Source organism: Leucoraja erinacea, chromosome 9 (assembly GCF_028641065.1).
Source record: "Leucoraja erinacea ecotype New England chromosome 9, Leri_hhj_1, whole genome shotgun sequence".
Taxonomy (NCBI): Eukaryota; Metazoa; Chordata; class Chondrichthyes; order Rajiformes; family Rajidae; genus Leucoraja; species Leucoraja erinaceus.
In genome coordinates, this window is record NC_073385.1 from 28426123 (window position 1) to 28446602 (window position 20480).

Consider the following 20480-nt stretch of genomic DNA (forward strand, 5'->3'; position numbering starts at 1 on the left):
CAAAGCAACATATTCTTATTCAATTCTTTCATTTGCTATTTTCTACACAAAAAACATTCACAACAATACTTTGATATTTTATTTGCCCTCTGCACAAAAATGATATACTTATAATTAAATAAATACAATAAAAATGTATTAACCCAATACTAAATAATGTTACCGAAAAAATATTCACATTAGTTAAATAACCATCTCCAGATTAAAACAGTACTTAAAGGCAGCTATAATTTGAAAAAAGCACACTTTTTTTTTGTTTGGCTCCATTGAAGGATTATTACCATCCGCAGTAAATGAGGGCCGAAATGTCCCATCTTGGTCCTCATCTAGAAACAGTATACAGTAGACTTTTTTTTAAACAGCATTTTCTACTGGCCATCTGGTAGATAAAATATGCCCCCATCAATGTATCATTCTACATAGAACTATTAATTGTCCCATTAGTACAAAAGTAAAGCTTCCAACAATTTACCCAAAAAACATTAAAAAATTAATATTGGTGAAAATATACAATCTTCTGTATATTATTGTACAATTCCTTCAGCATGGCAAATTTTCACCAAAACAGCATTTTGCTAGAATCTATTTTTTCCTATGGGAAATATGAAATATAGTGCTTTGACAAGGTATAAACTACATTCATTATATTGCCAAATTTACTTTATGCATCTTCAAGTCCCAATTTTTACTTCAGTATTTTAAATGAATATTACATATTTTGTCTGTATACTATGGGGGTAAAAAAAAATGTTTTAACTTACAAAACTTTGTTTTACTGAAGTCTGTACAAATTTAAGTTCAGAGAGCATGGAAACAGGCCCTTCGGCTCACCCAGTCCACACACTGAGTCCAGTGATCACTCATTCACACTAGTTATCCCACTACACTCTACGGGCAATTTACAGAGACCTACAAACCCGCACGTCTTTAGGATATGGAGGAAACGCACTTGGTCAAAGGGAGAATGTGCAAACTCCATGCAGAAAACATCCATGGTCAGTATTGAACCCGGGTCTCTGGCACTGAGAGGCAGCAGCCCTACCACTGTGCTGCCCTGTTTTGGATGGGCAAATATATTTTCCTTATGTAATCTTAAAAATCAGCTACAGCTGTTGAATTTAAGTGTAAGGATGCAAAGCAACATACTTGGAGATCAATTTTGGTCAAATAAAATTTAGTTTGGGCTTATAGATTAGTCACAAGGAATTTGTTTTTGTCCTTAATGTCATAAATAACATTGAGTATACATTGTAATAAGTCCCCAGATGGGTAAATCGATAGTGTAATTTGAGGTGATCTTCCTCAATGAAGTGCATACAAATATAACATTTACATATTCAAACAAAACTTTTTTTTGTAAACCATATAAAATGTGTGCCTTGGATGAATTAATTTCAATTATATGATGATTCTTTTGAAAATCTGACCCAGTTGATAAATAAATCACACTGATCGACATTTTAACCCATGGATTTAGTTACATTGCACTTCGACAGCTAATTAAACTGGACTTACTCTGTGGCTACAGCTACACATACCAGTCGGTGCAACAGAGATCCATGTAGACATAGCTCCACGTGCTCCTAAAACATCCCACCATCAATATAAAAAAAAGACGATGAAATCACCTGCACAAAGCACTTAGAATCTCCACTTCAACTTGTAAAGTGCCCACAAAGGTCCATGTGGTGTCATTCTCAGATTGCGCAGACCCTGGGACTCAACAGAATTGCACTCAAAAAGTTTTCTATAACTATGCATTGATTCCAACAGACATAACTGTATCTCCATTTCAACCTGGAATCCCCAACAGTATGACAGGTACAATTATAAATTCTCTTTAAAAAAAAAACGAAATAAAATATAAAATTATACATATAAAATTATAAAAGGACTGGACATGCTAGATGCAGGAAAAATGTTCCCAATGTTGGGGTAGTCCAGAACCAGGGGCTACAGTCTAAGAATAATGGGGAGGCCATTTAAAACTGTGATGAGAAAAAAAGTTTTCACCCAGTGTGTTGTGAATTTGTGGAATTCTCTGCCACAGAAGGCAGCAGAGGCCAATTCACTGGATGAATTTAAAAGATTGTTAGATAGAGCTCAAGGGGTTAGCGGAATCAATGGATATGGGGAGAAGGCAGGCACGTGTTACTAATAGTAGATGATCAGCCATGATAACAATGAATGGCAGTGCTAGCTCGAAGGGCCAAATGGTCTCCTCCTGCACCTATTTTCTATGTTTCTAAATAAATGCATAGAAGTGTCCTACTCCAAGTTCTGAATAAAAATCCTTTGGTACAATTATCTCTATCTTCAGTTCCTCGGTGGAACAATTCCATCACGATGCTAGTGCTTTTGATTTCCCTTCAAGCTAAAATCTAACAATGTCAAATGAACCATGCTGCAGTTTCCCCATCACCCACAAGACTGCTTAGTTTAAGAAAAAGACGTTATTAAATTTCAACTACGTTCTCAGTACCACTAAACGGGTCGAAAAAGGTTGCGATTTGTATTACAATATACTACATATCCTGCCAGTCTTAAATCAACAGCGTTTGACAAATTAACCAAGAAGGAAAAACCTCCCAACAAATTTCAGTCATGGAATCTGTTTTGCATGTAAAGCTCCTCTGCAACTTGATATCCAAATTTTTGATAGAAGTCTTTGTTCTTTGGTAGACATTCTAATGTAATTTTGTAGCAGTTGAGTTTCTTGCTGAGAAGTGTAAGGACCGCAACTAACCTATAGTAAAAGAACAGCAAAAAATCCAGAGTTTTGAAACACAAACCAGTTTCAATTGCATGTGAAAGGCAATTTTTTTAAAAAAGTGAATCACTCCAGGTTAAGTGGAGTCATCAACATGAAACACATAATTACAGTCTCATAGACAATTCAATATACAAGGCATATATGTAATTCAATAATTAACTCTATTAAAAATCATACCTTTAAGTTGTGAAAGTATTTAACAGGAATAACTTCTTTCTTTAACAGGAAAAACAAATACAGGAGGAATAAATGGGGAATAGCATGAGAGGCTGGTATCCTTTACAAAAATAAAAATGCCATTTACATTTGCCAAGTCAAATGCAAGGGAATGTGGTACATTTTGAAACCAAGAGCATTCTGATGTGAATGATCTTTCAATAATTTAAGAGTTCAGATGTTGCCACAGCCATATTCCACTTTGCCGTGGAATGCAGTTCTACAAGTACTATCAATCCCACCTCTATTGCCTGAAACCATCAGTCCTTCATAGATAAACGTAGTCTTGGGATGTTCGGGAGGGGATATATAGGAACAAGTGCACGATATGCAACACTTGTCCCTATACGTCCTCCCTCGATTCCATGGACCCCGTAACAATCCTTTCGGGTGAGGCAGAGTTTCACTTGCACCTCCTCCAACCTCATCTAATGCATCCATTTTTTTGGTGTGGACCCCGATACATCGGCGAGAACAAGTGCAGATTGGTCAATTGTTTTGCTGAACATCTTCGTTCAATCCGCCTTGGCCTACACAATCTCCCAGTTGCCAAACATTTTAACTCCCCATTCCCTAACTAATCTTTCTGTCCTGGGCCTCCTCCACTTTCAGAGTGAGGCCATACGCAAATTGGAGGAACGACGCCTCATATTTTGCTTGGGCAGCTTCCAACCCAGCGGTATGAAGGTTGATTTGTCTAATTTCAAGTAGCCCATGCATTCCCTCTCTCTCCGTCCCTCCCCCATCGTAGACACTTGCTAGTTTCACTGTTCATATCCCTTCGTCATCACCACAATGGAGCATTGTTGGCTCCTTGGCCATTGGTGCCAGCTCGGAATAGTTCAGTACCTTTTCATACCTCAAATTTCCTTCTCCCTAGACTCTCAGTCTGAACAAGGGTCTGAACTCGAAATGTCACCCATTCCTTTTTCTCCAGAGATGCTGCTACTCGCTGAGTTACTGCAGCATTTTGTGTGCAACTCCACAATAATGTATCCAAATTATTGTTTGCTTTTAAGACTAAATTGCATCAAACAATTTTGCAGCTCAAATAACTAACCAATAATACCATTGGAATTAAAAATGTACAGTGACCCAGCAGAAATACCTCAAGTCAGAGGGGAATGTCCCCTGTACCTTTAACTCAGCGAATCACGGCAGAATTGCAACTGTTTAAATTAAGAAATCAGAATAGTGGTAGCTCTGAAGCATGAAAACAGAAAAAGGAACGAAAAGGTAAAGAGGAAGGTCGGGTTTTGAAAAGATCCATGTATGTGGTAATTTCAGTCTCAATGTCTAGGAAACCTTTAGACTAAGTCTGTCAATTTATAAAATGCTTCGAGCCTCCATTTTTGCATCAGCATTACAATCTAAAAAAAATTTACATTTGGCATGAAAGCTCCTAATTTGAAGAATTGCCTTTGCCCCACAATCCTCGTTACGGTAACCACATGCAAGTTCTGATTTGTGGGTAACCACACATTGCACCAATTGCTGACCAATTGTAAACCCCAATCACTCTATAGGTAGAGAGGTATTCACGCTAGCTGAATATTTTTCGAAGATGTCTCTAAACCTAGAGTCCGCAACCAGCACATATAGTTTCTTGGAATAAAAATTAACTACAGATGCTGGTTTATACCAAAGATAAGACACAAAATGCTGGAGTAACTCAGCGGGGCAGGCAACATCTCTGGAGAAAATGGATAGGTGACATTTTGGGTCACAACCCTTCTTCAGACTGATTGGAGGGGGGAGAAACTGGAAGCATGAAAAGACATAGCTTCTTATTGCCTTCCTTCAGTTTCCCTTTATTTATTTAAATATTTAACCATTCTAAATTCCAAGGAATATAGCATCAACATGGAAATGTAGTACTGGAATCGTCAGGAACTTGGAAACCAAAGCATCATTTTAGCAAAATCTACATGGAACTTGGATAAAGCAGAAGGAAAGGTTGCACCATCTGAAATACTATTCAAAAGAGTAGGAATGGGCATATACCAGACTCTGTAGGACAGAGCTACAGGCATTGGGGTTATCATAAGCTAAAGCCAAAGTGATGGTCCACAATGGGCAACACAGGTAGTAGTAAAGGATAGTGATGCAAAGTTGAAAATAAAGATACATATTATGATACGAAACACCAAATGTGTGGCGAATAAAGTATAACAGGAGATACTGAAAATGGATAATTAAATATCAAAATAGATTCAATCAAGATAATATTCAATAATAAAATACATTGATAAGGTCCCACACAGAAGATTAGAGGGCAAAATTAGAGCACATGGTATTGCGGGTGGAGTATTGGCATGGATAGAGAACTGGTAGGCAGACAGGAAACAAAGAGTAGGAATAAACGGGTCCCTGTCAGAATTTACAATATATATTAATGATTTAGATGATGGAATTTAAAGTAACTGGCAAATTTGCGGATGACACAAAGTTGGGTGGCAGTGTGAACTGCGAAGAGGATGCTAGGAGGTTGCAGGGTGACTTGGGCAGGTTGAGTGAGTGGGTAGATGCATGACAGATGCAGTATAATGTAGATAAATGTGAGGTTATCCACTTTGGCAGCAAGAACAAGATTATTCTCTCAATGGTGTCAGATTAGGAAAAAGGGAAGTGCAAAGAGACCTGGGTGTCCTTGTGCACCAGTCACTGAAAGTAAACATGCAGGTACAGCAGGCAGTAAAGAAAGCTAATGGCATGTTGGCCTTCATAATGAGAGGATTTAAGTATAGGAGAAAAGAGGTCTTTCTACAGTTCTACCAGGCCCTGGTGAGACCACGTCTGGAGTATTGTGTGCAGTTTTGGTCTCCTAATTTGAGGAAGGACATCCTTACTATTGAGGCAGTGCAGCGTAGTTTCACGAGGTTAATCCCCGGGATGGCGGGACTGTCAAGAGGAAAGATTGGAAAGACTGGGCTTGTATTCACTAGAATTTAAAAGGATGAGAGGGAATCTTATAGAAACATAAAATTATAAAAGGATTGGACAAGCTAGATGCAGGAAAAATGTTCCCAATGTTGGGGAAGCCCAGAACCAGTGGCCACAGTCTAAGAGTAAAGGGAGGGGGGGGGGGCATTTAAAACAGATGAGAAAAAAACATTTTCACCCAGAAGGTTGTGAATTTGTGGAATTCTCTGCCACAGATGGCAAGAGACGACAATTCACTGGATGAATTTAAAAAGAGAGTTAGATAGAGTTCTAGGGGCTAGTGGAATCAAGGGATATGGGAAGGCAGGCGCATGTTACTGATTGTGGATGATCAGCCATGATCACAATGAATGGCGGTGCTGGCACAAGGGGCCAAATGGCCTCATCATACACCTATTTTTCTATGTTCCTATACCAGATTTAAATACTTACAGTTTTCCAAGTTGCTTTCCTCTGTGCTCGTCATTAACAATAACGTCTTCTATTCTTCCTCGCTAAAGACGAGGGAAAAAAGGCTGAGTATTTTAAAGTGTTTCACATTGGATGAAGCCTTGATACAGAGGTGAACTGTCTACCCAAGGTAAATGAAGTCATTTTAAACATTGATAACATTGCCTTCTTTGAGTAGCCATATATAGCATCTTATATTAACCTAAAAAATACATGCAAGTGCCAAAGATCATTAACACTGCATGACAGTAGATGAGGAAAGAAAGAAAGAAAGAAAGGAACTCAAACGTCATTCATCTTCCATCATACATCAGTGTGATAATATCTTTCTGTGGCAAATAGCCTCCTCACTTTTGTTTACCATATAACTCAATTCTATCCTGTTTAATTCAGCCAGCAGAACAAATAATACACATATTATGTTCCATTAATGATAATTGGCTCCAGAACTAAATTGTAACCGGTTCCCACCAAAATAATACTGCAATGTATTAGTTGAAGGCTTACCTTTGCACAACTGTGTATAAATTTATGTTCAATTATCAGCGTTGCTGTAGCAATAACCTGATTAACATGAGTGTCTTCAACAACAACATTATAATAATCTCCAGTTTGCTTCATATGATCAAACTTTTCTGTAAAATTTAAGAAAATAAAAACTATAAAAATGCCAAGTCAGCACTTTCCTTTCAGGCATTATTTGTTTATTTTAAAATTAGGTACAACAATTTGGTACAGAACATTAAAATGCTGATCAAAGATTTTTTTTTAAACAATAGCTTTTTTCTCCCTTCCCATTTTTCAAGTTGGTTGAGCCTTCATTGCCCACTTTAGACAAACAAAGGCAAGTTCCTACAATCAGGTACACAAAAATGGCTGGAGATTACTTTTTACTTTGAGAGGGAGAAGGGTAAATTGGAGGTGTCAGTATTACAGTTGAACAAAGGGGACTATGGAGCCATGAGGGAGGAGGTCGCCAAAGTTGACTGGAAAGATACCCTAGCAGGAATGACCGTGGATCAACAATGGCAGGTATTTCTGGGTATAATGCAGAAAGTGTAGGATCAGTTCATTCCAAAGAGGAAGAAAGATTCCAAGGGGAGTAAGCATACAGGTACAGCAGGCAGTGAAGAAAGCAAATGGCATCTTGGCCTTCATAACGAGGTTGAGAATATGTATTTGCCTCTGTATGCCACAATTTGAGATCTGTAATAGAAATAAATCAAATGTGGTTAAAGTGCACATTGTCAGATTTCATTAAAGGCCATTTTTACACATTTTGGTTTCACCATGTAGAAATTGCATAGTCCTCCCATTTCAGGGCACCATATTGTTTGGAACACATGGCTTCACAGGCATTTGTAATTTGCTCAGGTGTGTTTAATTGCCTCCTTAATGCAGGTATAAGACGAGCTCTCAGCACCTAGTCTTTCCTCCAGTCTTTCTATCACCTTTGGAAACTTTCATTGCTGTTTATCAACACGAGGACCAAAGTTGTCAATGAAAGTCAAAGAAGCCATTATGAGACTATGAAACAAGAATAAAACCGTTGGAGACATCAGCCAAACCTTAGGCTTACCAAAATCAACTGTTTGGAACATCAAAGAGAGCACTGGTGAGCTTACTAATCTCCAAAGGACTGGCAGGCCAAGGAAGACCTCCACAGCTGATGACAGAAGAATTCTCTCGATAATAAAGAAAAATCCCCAAACACCTGTACGACAGATCAGAAACACCCTTCAGGAGTCAGGTATGGATTTGTCAATGACCCCTGTCCGCAGAAGACCTCATGAACAGAAATACATAGGCTACACTGCAAGATACAAACCTCTGGTTAGCCGTAAAAATAGGATGGCCAGGTTACAGTTTGCCAAGAAGTACTTAAAAGAGCAACCACAGTTCTGGAAAAAGGTCTTGTGGACAGATGAGACAAAGATTAACTTACATCAGAGTGATGGCAAGAGCAAAGTATGGAGGAGAGGAGGAACTGCCCAAGATCCAAAGCAAATCCTCATCTGTGAACCATGGTGGTGGGGGTGTTATGGCCTGGGCATATATAGCTGCCGAAGGTACTGGCTCCCTTATCTTCATTGATGATACAACTGCTAATGGTAGTAGCATAATGAATTCTGAAGTGTATAGACACATCCTATCTGTTCAAGTTCAAATAAATGCCTCAAAACTCATTGGCCAGTGGTTCATGCTACAGCAAGACAATGATCCCAAACATACTGCTAAAGCAGCAAAGGAGTTTTTCAAAGCTAAAAAATGGTCAATTCTTGAGTGGCCAAGTCAATCACCCAATCTGAACCCAATTGAGCATGCCTTTTATATGCTGAAGAGAAAACTGATGGGGACTAGCCGCCAAAACAAGCATAAGCTAAAGGTGGCTGTAATACAGGCCTGGCAGAGCATCACCAGAGAAGACACCCAGCAACTGTTGATGTCCATGAATCGCAGACTTCAAGCAGTCATTGCATGCAAAGGATATGCAACAAAATACTAAACATGACTACTGTCATTTACATGACATTGCTGTGTCCCAAACATTATGGTGCCCTGAAATGGGGGGAACTATGTATAAACACTGCTGTAATTTTTACATAGTGAAACCAAAATGCATAAAAATAGTCTTTATTAAAAATCTGACAATGTGCACTTTAACCACATGTGATTTTTTTTCTATTACAAATCTCAAATTGTGGAGTACAGAGGCAAATAAATAAATGATGGGTCTTTGTCCAAAAATTATGGAGGGCACTGTACACAAAACCACAATACCCTGCCCTAAGCAACTCTCCAGCAAACTCAATCTTGCATGCTTAAAATGACAAACCTGGCATTGCCCAGAAGAACTGAGTACCTATGCGGCGAAACCGGGAACCCACCTAGAAGACCTGGCTCGCCCGCCCAGAGAGGAAAGAGTCGGACATAGGGCCGGTATGCAGACCAGCGATGGGAGGGAGTGCACTGCTTTGATGGTGGAGTGGGCTGCTGGAGGCCCTGGAACAGCCTGGGGTTCGGCTGCAGCGGGCGTCACTTCAAGACGCGGCCTATAGCGGTGGTGGAAGCCACTGCTATGCTTAACCAGACCAACCCTGCGACGTCACCAGGACAACGGGCCTTCATGGTCAGGTCAAGAACCCTCACTTTTCACAACTGGAACTTGAAAATGGCGCCAAATCTGGCGACTCTGTCTACCGTCAGTGTACCATTGCTATACACTTGCACTGTATCCAAGATGCTTATCTAACATGTATCTAAATGCTTATGTATAGTGTTACGTGTACTGAACTGTATACAAAAAGGAATTTCACTGTATGTCGGTACATGTGACAATAAGTACCATTGAACCACCGATATTAAACCTTAAAGGCGTGCGGTATCAAGTCGTCTTCTTGAAACAAGTGTATGACAGAAAATGTAAAGCTAATTATCACATACTTTCAAAATTAAAAATACAGTTTACAGGTTATTTAAAATATAGGTTTAACAATAATGGAGGATAGTTTAAGTTAAAAGCACGATAATATTTGAAAGTGCTCGCTTACTTACTTATAAATAGTTCAGGCTCAACTTCGCCTACTTTTGTTAACTGTGCGAGTACCTTAAAAAAGCCTGTAAAAGTTAAAATTAAATGAGTTACTTATTTGCTGGAGTTACCATTACACTAATATTTGTGTTAAAGGAAGAATTGATATTGAAGACACAAGAATCTGCAGATGCTGGAATCTTCAGCATAAACCAAAGTACTGGAGGAACTCAGCAGGACAGGCAGCATCCAAATGGACAGATGGTGATTTGCATCAGTGTGAAGAATGGTCCTGAACCAAAATGTTATCAGTACATGCCCGCCACAGATGCCACCACACCCGCAGAGCAATTCCAGCAATGAGTTTCTTGCTGAGGATTGATATTACAGCACTAGTGAGATCACAGAGTAGATTCATGAGAATAATGTCCAGTCCAGAGTAGTTTAGTGAAAAGGAGAGTTCAGCAAGGCTGAATTTAATCAAGTTGTACTGAATTGAGGGGTTTAAAGTGAATATGAAAGACCAGTTTTTCCTTAACAGCAGAGTCAATATCAAGAGGCTCAGGTTTGTCAATAGTGTAAGATTACAGGAGAAAGGTGTTTTCACATGTAAGCGTGGTGAAGGCAGGAGCTTACAGCATGAAAGGGTGAGAAATTTCAAAAGTGCTCAGCATATTTAAAAATTATTTGAATGGGTCAATAATCAGCTGCAAGTTACAAGTCAACAGGTTGCCAACTGGGAATCGGTATTGGTCAGAGTAGATCTTTATCATTTAGTGTAGATACAATCGACCAAATGTTCTCGTTTGTCATAGGTTTTTATGATTTTGCAATTTTACTGGCATTGTGCAAGATGCAGACATAATGTGGTGGATTTTGAGTGCAGGTTGTTTCCAGGACTTGAATGGAAATTTTTAAAAAAAAACGAAAAATATCATGGAAGATATATTACAGCAAATAGGTATCTTATTCCCGTCTTTGAACTATGAAAACACATTGAGAAGTATATCTGACCAAGACTGGATGTTAAATGTCTGTGCTTTTAACGTTCCTTGGTTTATTAGTTCCGAGGCTCTGTCATGACAAGGTTTGGGAGCAATTGGACAAGCTTGCCTGGCCTGAACAACATGTCATGGCCCAATGTGCTTCTTATCCTAAAACTATAATCAGGTCATGGTGGCGGAGCAGTAGAGTTGCTGCCTTACAGCGAATGCAGCGCCGGAGCCCCGGGTTCCGCATCCTGACTACAGGTGCTGTCTGTACGTTCTCCCCGTGACCTGCGTGGATTTTCTCTGAGATTTTCGGTTTCCTCACATACTCCAAAGACATACAAGTTTGTAGGTTAATTGGCTCGGTAATTGTAAAATGAAAATGTCCCTAGTGGATGTAGGATAGTGTTAATTTGCAGGGATCACTGGTCGGCACGGACCCAGTGGGCCGAAGGGCCTGTTTCCGCGCTGTATCTCTAAGCTAAACTAAATCAGCAGCATCCAGCTTTCACACTATTGCAGATTATTTCAATCTAGTGGCAAAATATGTTTTTTAATTAATCCATTGGTGTAATGGAAGGTAAACATTTATTGTTCATCCCCAATTGTCCTTCGAAGGTGATGGTGAGTCAGATTGCTACTTGCAGTTGAGTGCAGAGCCACATAGGTTTTGTGTCTTTGACACCATACTGAGTAGAGACAACTGATTTTTTTTTCCACGCAGTGGTCATGTCAAACTGGAACACAGATGCAGTACACTAAATTTGAGGAAGTGTAACTGCGTCAGTGCTTCGTCCAGAAGGAAGGTGTGTATTAAAGACAGAAATAGCTAGAATGAGGGGTGTCTGAAGAAGGGTTTCGGCCCGAAACGTTGCCCATCTCCTTCGCTCCTTAGATGCTGCTGCACCCACTGAGTTTCTCCAGCATTTTTGTGTACCTTCGATTTTCCAGCATCTGCAGTTCCTTCTTAAACACTTTGTCTACTCCACTGCGAAATCTCCTCAAGGTATGCCTACTTTGAAGAAGTTCTCCTCCTCTCTCCGGGTCTGAAGAAGGGTTTCGGCCTGAAACGTTGCCTATCTCCTTCGCTCCTTAGATGCTGCTGCACCTGCTGAGTTTCTCCAGCATTTTTGTGTACCTTAGCTGGAATACTCAGCAGATCGGCAGCATCTGTAGACAGTGAAACAGAGTAATCTGTGCAATTGTAACTGATGATGGGTCATTGACCCAAAACAGTAATTCTGCGCTCTGGCCACATCACCTGTAGAATATTTCCCGCATATTCATATTTTATTTTAGAATTCAAGCATCTGCGGTTTTTGCTTTTCAATGAAAGCTCGAGTTGGTGGATGGTGAAAAGGAAAAGGTGAAAGTCAAAAGTCAAAGTCAATTTGATTCGTCACATGCACCTGAAGGTGCAGTCAAATGCTGGGGTTTATATCCTCCGCAGCCACATGTTACGGTGCAATAAGAAAGGAGGTAAGATATTGACGCAGATGAAAGCGAATCAAGGAACCTTGGGGGGAAAAAAACCCCGTCAAAAAGCTGAAAAGGGAGGGGAGGAGAATTTGTGGTATCTCAGACATGGTGTTGAATATAGCAGAATTTAACAAGGATAATCCACTGAACATGGAGGCTGGTGTAGTAGACGTTGCACACCCTTGAGCAAAGTACAATGAGTTCCTCCTTCAGAATAGAATGGAGCCCATGCACGAGACACGTATTCCACCAATCTGCCAATCACCCCTCTCACCTGTATCCACCTTTCACTTGCCCCGGGTTTGCCCCACCCCGCGTCTCCTTTCCAGTTTTATCCTCCCCACCTTAATCTATCCGAAAAAGGGGCCTGAAACCAAAACGTCATCTGTCCATTCCCTCCACAAATGCTGTTTGACCTGCTGAATTTCTCAGGCATTTTGTTCTTTTGCTCAACAAATGAAAATACTGCTATTGAAAATCATTGGGGAAAAAAAAAATCAGACTACGAAAAAAGGCATTGGAAAAATATTCAACTCTAGTTTTAAAAACCAGCTCAATAGAGTCTTTATTTAAAAGTGGAACACATCAGTAAATGTTATACTCATAAGGGGTCAGTATTAACATCTGTTGGTAACTAACTGATTATAGTTTGAACAGTACCTCTGTTGAAGTCTGCTGTACAGAGAGGCCTCAGAATGAGCCCATCCCCTGGGCTCATCGGGGAAATGTTTGGAGAGAATTTCACCATCTTCTGACTCCAGTCCAGCTCACTCAGCAGGTTGGGATCAAACAAGGGCGTGTCATCAAGAATCATGGCTGAAGCAGTTCATAAATCAGTGTACTGTGGAAAGAAAAATATACAACATTGAAAAATTTGGGGGTAGTTTACATTAATGCAACAACAAATTGCGACAAGAAAAACACGTGATTTCTCCTTTAGAATGTGGTTGTTCATCATGATTCCTAATAATTGCAAGATGGACAGTGTTGTACAGTAATAAATTCTCAGAGTGATTAAACATGAGGAGTGACCGTCGTTGTATAATAACATTTTAACAGTTAATGCTATTTAAGAACGCAACAACAAGCATCACTTGAGTTAATTAATAAACACAACAGACAACCTCAGTTAAGTAATGATAATATGGACACTGTAGAGTTATAGAATCATACAAACAGAATGGGCCCTTCAGCCCACCACATCCATAATGATATTATGTACCGTCTACGCTAATCAAATCTGCCCTCATCCGTATCCTTCTTTACTTTGTCTATTTAACAGCCTGTCTAAATAATTTGGTTCCTTCCACACTAAAGATGCACAGGTTTGTAAGTTAATTGGCTTGGTATAAGTATAAATTGTCCCTAGTGAGTGTAGGATAGCGTTGATGTGCGGGGATCGCTGGTCGGCGTGGACTCAGTGGATCTCTAAACTAAACTAAACAGCGATTGTATTTACGATTTTGGGATATAGTTCTGATATAGTTGCAAAATGCCTTGGGGTTCCTCATGACCTAATTCACCAAAGATATTTCATCGCCTTTTTATGCCCTCCTAATTTCTATCTTAATGCAGACCAAGTTTCTGAACCAGGATAGTCACGCTTGCCTGTACCTGGCCCATATCCTTCTCTATCCATGTACCTGTTTGAAACATAGAAACATAGAAAATAGGTGCAGGAGGAGGCCATTCGGCCCTTCGAGCCAGCACCGGCATTCATTGTGATCATGGCTGATCGTCCCCTATCAATAACTCGTGCCTGCCTTCTCCCCATATTCCTTGACTCCACTAGCCCCTAGAGCTATATCTAACTCTCTCTTAAATCCATCCAGTGACTTGGCCTCCAATGCCCTCTGTGGCAGGGAATTCCATAAATTTACAACTCTTTGGGTGAAAAAGTTTTTTCTCAGCTCTGTCTTAAATGACCTCCCCTTTATTCTAAGACTGTGGCCCCTGGTTCTGGACTCGCCCCACATTGGGAACATTTTTCCTGCATCTAGCTTGTCCAGTCCTTTTATAATTTTATATGTTTCTATAAGATTCCCCCTCATCCTTCTAAACTCCAGTGAATACAAGCCTAGTCTTTTCAATCTTTCCTCATATGACAGTCCCGCCATCCCAGGGATCAATCTCGTGAACCTACGCTGCACTGCCTCAATCACAAGGATGTCCTTCCTCAAATTAGGAGACCAAAACTGTACACAATACAGATGTGGTATCACCAGAGTCCTATACAACTGCAGAAGAACCTATTTACTCCTATACTGAAATCCTCTTGTTATGAAGGTCAACATTCCATTAGCTTTCTTCACTGCCTGCTGTACCTATAAGCCAACTTTCAGCGACCGATGTACAAGGACGCCCAGGTCTCGCTGCACCTCCCCCTTCCCTCCTTATAGCAGGATGACAGGAACTGTACACAGTAATCCAATTGCCAACATCTTATATGGCTGTGTTCAATACTAACCGATAAACAATTGATCACCTGAAATATTAACAATTTTTTCCTTTATCCCTTCCTGACCTGATCCAATTATAACCACCATTACCAATGAAGCAAGTCAAAATTGAGCAGTATGTGGTGAGGTGTATAAAATCCAGCATTGTATTAAATTGTCAGGGGGAACAGATAGGGTGAATGCAGTCAGCGGGTGCAGCAGCATCTATGGAGCGAAGGAAATAGGCAACGTTTCGGGCCTTCAGACTGAAGAAGGGTTTCGGCCCGAAACGTTGCCTATTTCCTTCGCTCCATAGATGCTGCTGCACCCGCTGAGTTTCTCCAGCTTTTTTGTGTAACCTTCGATTCTCCAGCATCTGCAGTTCCTTCTTAAACAGGGTGAATGCAGTCTTTTTCCCCAGGATAGGAAAGTCAAGAACTGCAAGGCATAGATATAAACTGCGAGGAGGAAGATCTAATAGGAATCTGAGGGGCAACTTTTTCACCTGGAGAGTAGTGGGTATGTGGAATGAGCTGCCAGAGGAAGTAGTTGAGGCAGGTACAATAACAACATTTCACGGATGTTTGAATATGTACATGGATACAAAAGATTTAGAGGGATATGGGTCAGGCGCTGACAAATGGAACTAGCTTAGATGGGGCATCTTGGTTTTCGTGGGAGAGTTGTGCCGAAGGGCTTGTTTTCGTGCTGTATGACTGTGTGAGCGTGGCTGGCTTCCCACAGATATTAGGTATAGTTGGCTCACATACTGCTCCTAATACAATGTAAGGTTATTAGGGATCGGTCGTTAAGCATGAAGGCTTCTTTCTGATCTACCAAAACAACCAGGGGTATGCAAGATTCTTTGTCCAGGGGCATACAAGATTCCCAGTTGATTCCAAGGACTTGTTTATTCTTCAATCGGTTAACCTCACAACTTATTAGGTGAAGTATGAGCCAGCTGCATGGAGAAAAAAGTTAATATACGATAGGATAGAACCTTTTTTATCCCAGGAGGGAAATTGGTCAAGTTCACAACATTACAATTAATGGCCCCAGTGACGAACTCAAACAAGGTACTATAGTGATTTAACCAAAGTCACCTGCCTACAAGAAATGCTATTGAACATGTTTAAGGATATGCTTCAATTGCCCCGACCAACCTGGAGACACCTTTCAATTGGCCAGAAATTCCACAACAATGGAAGCTTCCTTCAGCTATGACTGAGAATTTGAAATAGATTGCACAGATCCCTGTTCTGGCGTCCAGAACGCTCGTGCAGTCCTTGGTTCTCTAAAGGTGCGGCACGGTGGCACAGCGGTAGAGTTGCTGCCTTACAGCGCCAGTGTTCCGAGTTCGATCCTGACTGCTAGTGCTGTCTGTACTGAGTTTGTACGTTCTCCCTGTGACTGCATGGGTTTTCTCAGGGTGCTCCGATTTCCTCACACATTTCAAAGACATGATGGTTTGTAGGTTAATTGACTTCTGTAAATTGTCCCTAGTGTGTAGGTTAGAAATAGTGTAGGGGTGATCATTAGTCAGCGCGGACTCAGTGGGACGAGGGGCCTGGTTTCATGCTCTATCTCCTGGGCTGCTACGTCCCCGTATGGTGTCAAGCTCCTCGAGTATTGTTGAAGCTACACTAATACAGGCAAGTAGAGGGTGTTCCATCACACTCCTGACTTGAGCCTTATAGATGCTGGACAGCTTTGGGGAGTTAGGAGGTGAATTCCCCACCGCAAGATTCCTAGCTTCTGACCTGCTCTTGTAGCCACGTTGTGTGCATGGCTACTCCAGTTCAGTTTCTGGTCAACGGTAGCCCCCAAGCTATTAACAGGGATTGAGTGATAGTAATGTCATTGACTGCCAGGGGGTGATGGGGTGGATTATCTCTTGTTGGATATTGCCTGGCACTTAGGCAGCAAACAACATCAGTCCAGACCCGGATATTGTCCAGGTCTTGCTGCACTTGGATGTGGACTGCTACATTATCTGTGGAGTTGTGAACGTTTCTGAACATTGTTCAACCATCAGTGAAGGTCCATACTTCTGACCTTATGAGAGGCGATTCGGACTGTAAACGCCTTTCTCACCAGGGACTAACTGTACAGAACGTTTTTCCTTCTATTATTTATTATGCAAAATAATATGTGTGTTATGATTGTGTTTATAATTTGTTTGGTTGTTTTGTTGTTCCGCGAGCATTGCCACTTTCATTTCACTGCACATCTCGTATGTGTATGTGACAAATAAACTTGACTTGACTTGACTTGACTTGAATGAATGAATGATTCATTATTGATGAAGCAGCTGATGGATGGATCGATCTAGGACTCCTGCAGAGATGTCCTGAGGTGACACTGCATACATCTTCATTTGTGATTCCAACCAGCAGAGTGTTTTCCTCCTGATTCCCACTGACTCCAGTTTAGCCAGTGTTGCTTGATCCCATTCGATTCTGCCACTCAGTAGCCATGATGGCCTTGTTATTTGGGAATGTCAGTTATTGCTAGCGGGATGATGGCTGGAAAGCCAAGCTCATCACTGTATCATTCTGATGTGCTGTGTGCTATATCCCACAATATGTAAGCAGCCCGTGAGTGACAGTACTGGCTGATATATCTGATTCCAAGCCTCTTAATCTGACCTTCACTCATCCAACTCGAATGCGAGGTGAGAGGGATACATTTATTTTTATCAAGTTAGACACAAAATGCTGGTGTAGCTCAGCGGGACAGGCAGCATCCCTGAAGAGAAGGACACACCCTGACTTCATGCAACACAACAACTTTCCCTCTTAATTAATGCATTCATCACCAGTCTTTTGCGAGAACAAGGTATGCCACTATGCAAAGTTGAAATTGAGAGAAACAAATGCAATGTAAGTAATGATGAAGGACAGATAGAGAAGTTTGGAATTTCAGTGTATCAGGACATGGAAGCACTGTATGAACCTTTCCCCAGCAGTGTAATAGCACTCTCAGTGTGAGAGAGCACAGTCGTTCGTCTTACTTTAATGGCTATTTCTATTATCTCCAGCCAGTTTTTTTAATGTCAGCTGTCAACTTCCCTTCAATGAATAGGATATACCTGCAGGTTCTCACACCCACAGCTGTGACCTTCAGTGAGACGTTCATAAACTTTGGCAGCCTTTGCCTGTCCACAGACCATGATGATTCAATAATGCAACATGCATTTGAAACCATAAATTCCACGTTTGCAATGTGATTTCACATGCCAGGTCAAAATTGCATTATGCACTTTGACATCACGGCAACTCAGACTCATTATCTGGGAATCCGAGAAATAAAATGTAAATTTCATGCTTAGATTCAACCAGCTCTGACAAACACTGCAGTAAAGATTGGGTGAGTTCACCTACTGCTCTTGAAAAAATTACAGGCACAGCATAACATTCATTTTGGCACTTTGGGAGGTCATATGCAACAGGAAAGTATACAGTTAATGGCAGGACTTTTAACTAATGAACAGAGGGATCTTGGGGTCCAAATCCGTAGTTCCTTGAAAATAGCAACTGGCAAGTAGCAAGTAGATAGAGTGCGAAATAAAGTGTTTGGTATACTTGCCTTCTTTGGTCAGGGCATTGAGTATAAGAATCAGAAAGTCATGTTGCAGCTATATAAAACTTTGGTTGGGCTATATTTAGATTATTGCTTACAGTTCTGGTTGCCGCATTACAGAAAGAATGTAGAGGCTATTGAGAGGAAGGAAGAGGTTTACCAGGACGATGCCTGGATTAGAGGGTATTATACCTAAAAGATATGGATCATGTGCAGGCAGAATGGATTATTTCAATTTGGGATTCTGTTTAGCACAGATATCATAGGTCAGAGGGCTTGTTCATGCTGTACTGTCCCATGTCCTATTTACACACAAAAAAGCCCATTCACAACCATTTAGTTCATAAATGCAGTTAATGTTAAACTACAGCTCTTGGCAGATACTAAGGAACAACTGCAATTACCAACACAATGAAAGCTTTTATAAAGTAATTAAATATCTTACACGATTGTCTGCAGTAAATGTAGGATATTCTATTTCACAGGACAAACTTGGTCACCCAGTTGGACACCTGAGAATATGCAACTCACATTCCATCGCCAGGGCCACAAAGAAAACTGCTCAAGAGCTTGCCTGGCATGTGACACCCCAGGCAGTGCCGATTGGGAGTGGCTACGCCCAACTCCATTTCTGGTCAACCCACAAGCCACCTGTTGTGTTCTGTATTCCCAAAGTTGGGACAGCTGTCGGGCCAACTTTGGAGGAACATCATCTAACCTGGGACAGGGGCACACCGGGTCTTGGAATGCTAGGAACGGTGATCGATAGAGCAGGGATACATCTGACAACCATGGACAGGGGGCACCAGGTGAGGCAGTGTGCACAATGCAGGGGGCACAGATGTGCCAGGCAGGCAAGCGACAGGGCCACCAGACAGAGCAGGGGGCAAACAGCTGCGCCCAGCAGAGAGGGGGTAGGGGCATCAGTGCACATGACAAGCTTCTGCACCCAGTGGACAGGGGCAGTGGTACCGCTGGTGGACACCAGGGTAGGGGCATGGCTGCACTCCAGTGGACAGGGGCAGGGGTCACTGCTGTACCCAGTGGACAGGAGCAGGGGTCACTGCTGTACCCAGTGGGATAGGGGCAGGGGTCACTGCTGTACCCAGTGGGATAGGGGCAGGGGTCACGGCTGTAGCCAGTGCTGTACCGAGTGGCAGGGGTCACTGCTGTACCCAGTGGGAGCAGGGTCACGGCTGTAGTGGGACAGTAGCAGGGGTCACTGCTGTACCCAGTGGGATAGGGGCAGGGGTCACTGCTGTACCCAGTGGGACAGTAGCAGGGGTCACTGCTGTACCCAGTGGGACAGTAGCAGGGGTCACTGCTGTACCCAGTGGGACAGTAGCAGGGTCACGGCTGTACCCAGTGGGACAGGAGCAGGGGTCACTGCTGCAACAGGTGGGACAGGAGCAGGGGTCACGGCTGTACCCAGTGGGACAGGGACCGGGCACACTGTTGCCAGCTTGTCCTGCACGGGCCCGGCGCCGAGCTCCGGGGCTCAGCCTCCAGCCTAACTTTGCCGTAAACTTGGCATGCCAGTCCCGGAGCTTGCGGCGGTTCCCACGCTGGCGCTCCCGCACTCACTCACTCACTCACACTCACCCCGGGAGATCGGCCGCTCCTCCGCCTGTTCCACTCTGTGATGGACGGCTCGCGGGAGGAGCGTCAACCGTCCTCCACTGACGTGGCAGCGACGAGATGACGCAACGCAGGCAGCGGAGATGGGCACGGCGTGGGCGCGGTCGGCAACGTGATGACGTACCCCATAGAACGTGTCAAACAGGCAACGTGATGACGTAACGTGTCAGGCAGGGTAGACACAAAAATGCTGGAGTAACTCAACGGGACGGGCAGACAGAAGGAATGGGTGACGTTTCGGGTCGAGACCCTTCTTCCGACTGGTGATGGGCATGGTGTAGGGTAGGCGCTGGCGGCAACGTGATGACGTAACTCAGAGAACGTGTCAGGCAGGGGGCGGGAGCATAGGCAACGTGATGACGCCACTCAGAGGACACGTCTGGAGGGGGCGGGAGCAGACGGTGCCGTAATGACGTAAATTAGGGAACGTGTCAGGCAGG

General features: G+C 42.2%; 1 protein-coding gene across 1 annotated transcript; it reads right to left on the minus strand.

Moving 5' to 3' along the window:
* Positions 1–56: 56 nt before the first annotated feature.
* On the minus strand, positions 57–20146 carry gnpnat1 (glucosamine-phosphate N-acetyltransferase 1). Its single transcript, XM_055640425.1, has 6 exons — positions 20005–20146; positions 13043–13223; positions 9938–10000; positions 6890–7017; positions 6365–6426; positions 57–2746 (listed from the first exon to the last, which is right to left on the minus strand). The coding sequence occupies exons 2-6, from the start codon at positions 13194–13196 to the stop codon at positions 2599–2601; spliced, it is 555 nt and encodes a 184-aa protein (XP_055496400.1). The 5' UTR covers positions 13197–13223; positions 20005–20146; the 3' UTR covers positions 57–2598.
* Positions 20147–20480: the final 334 nt, after the last annotated feature.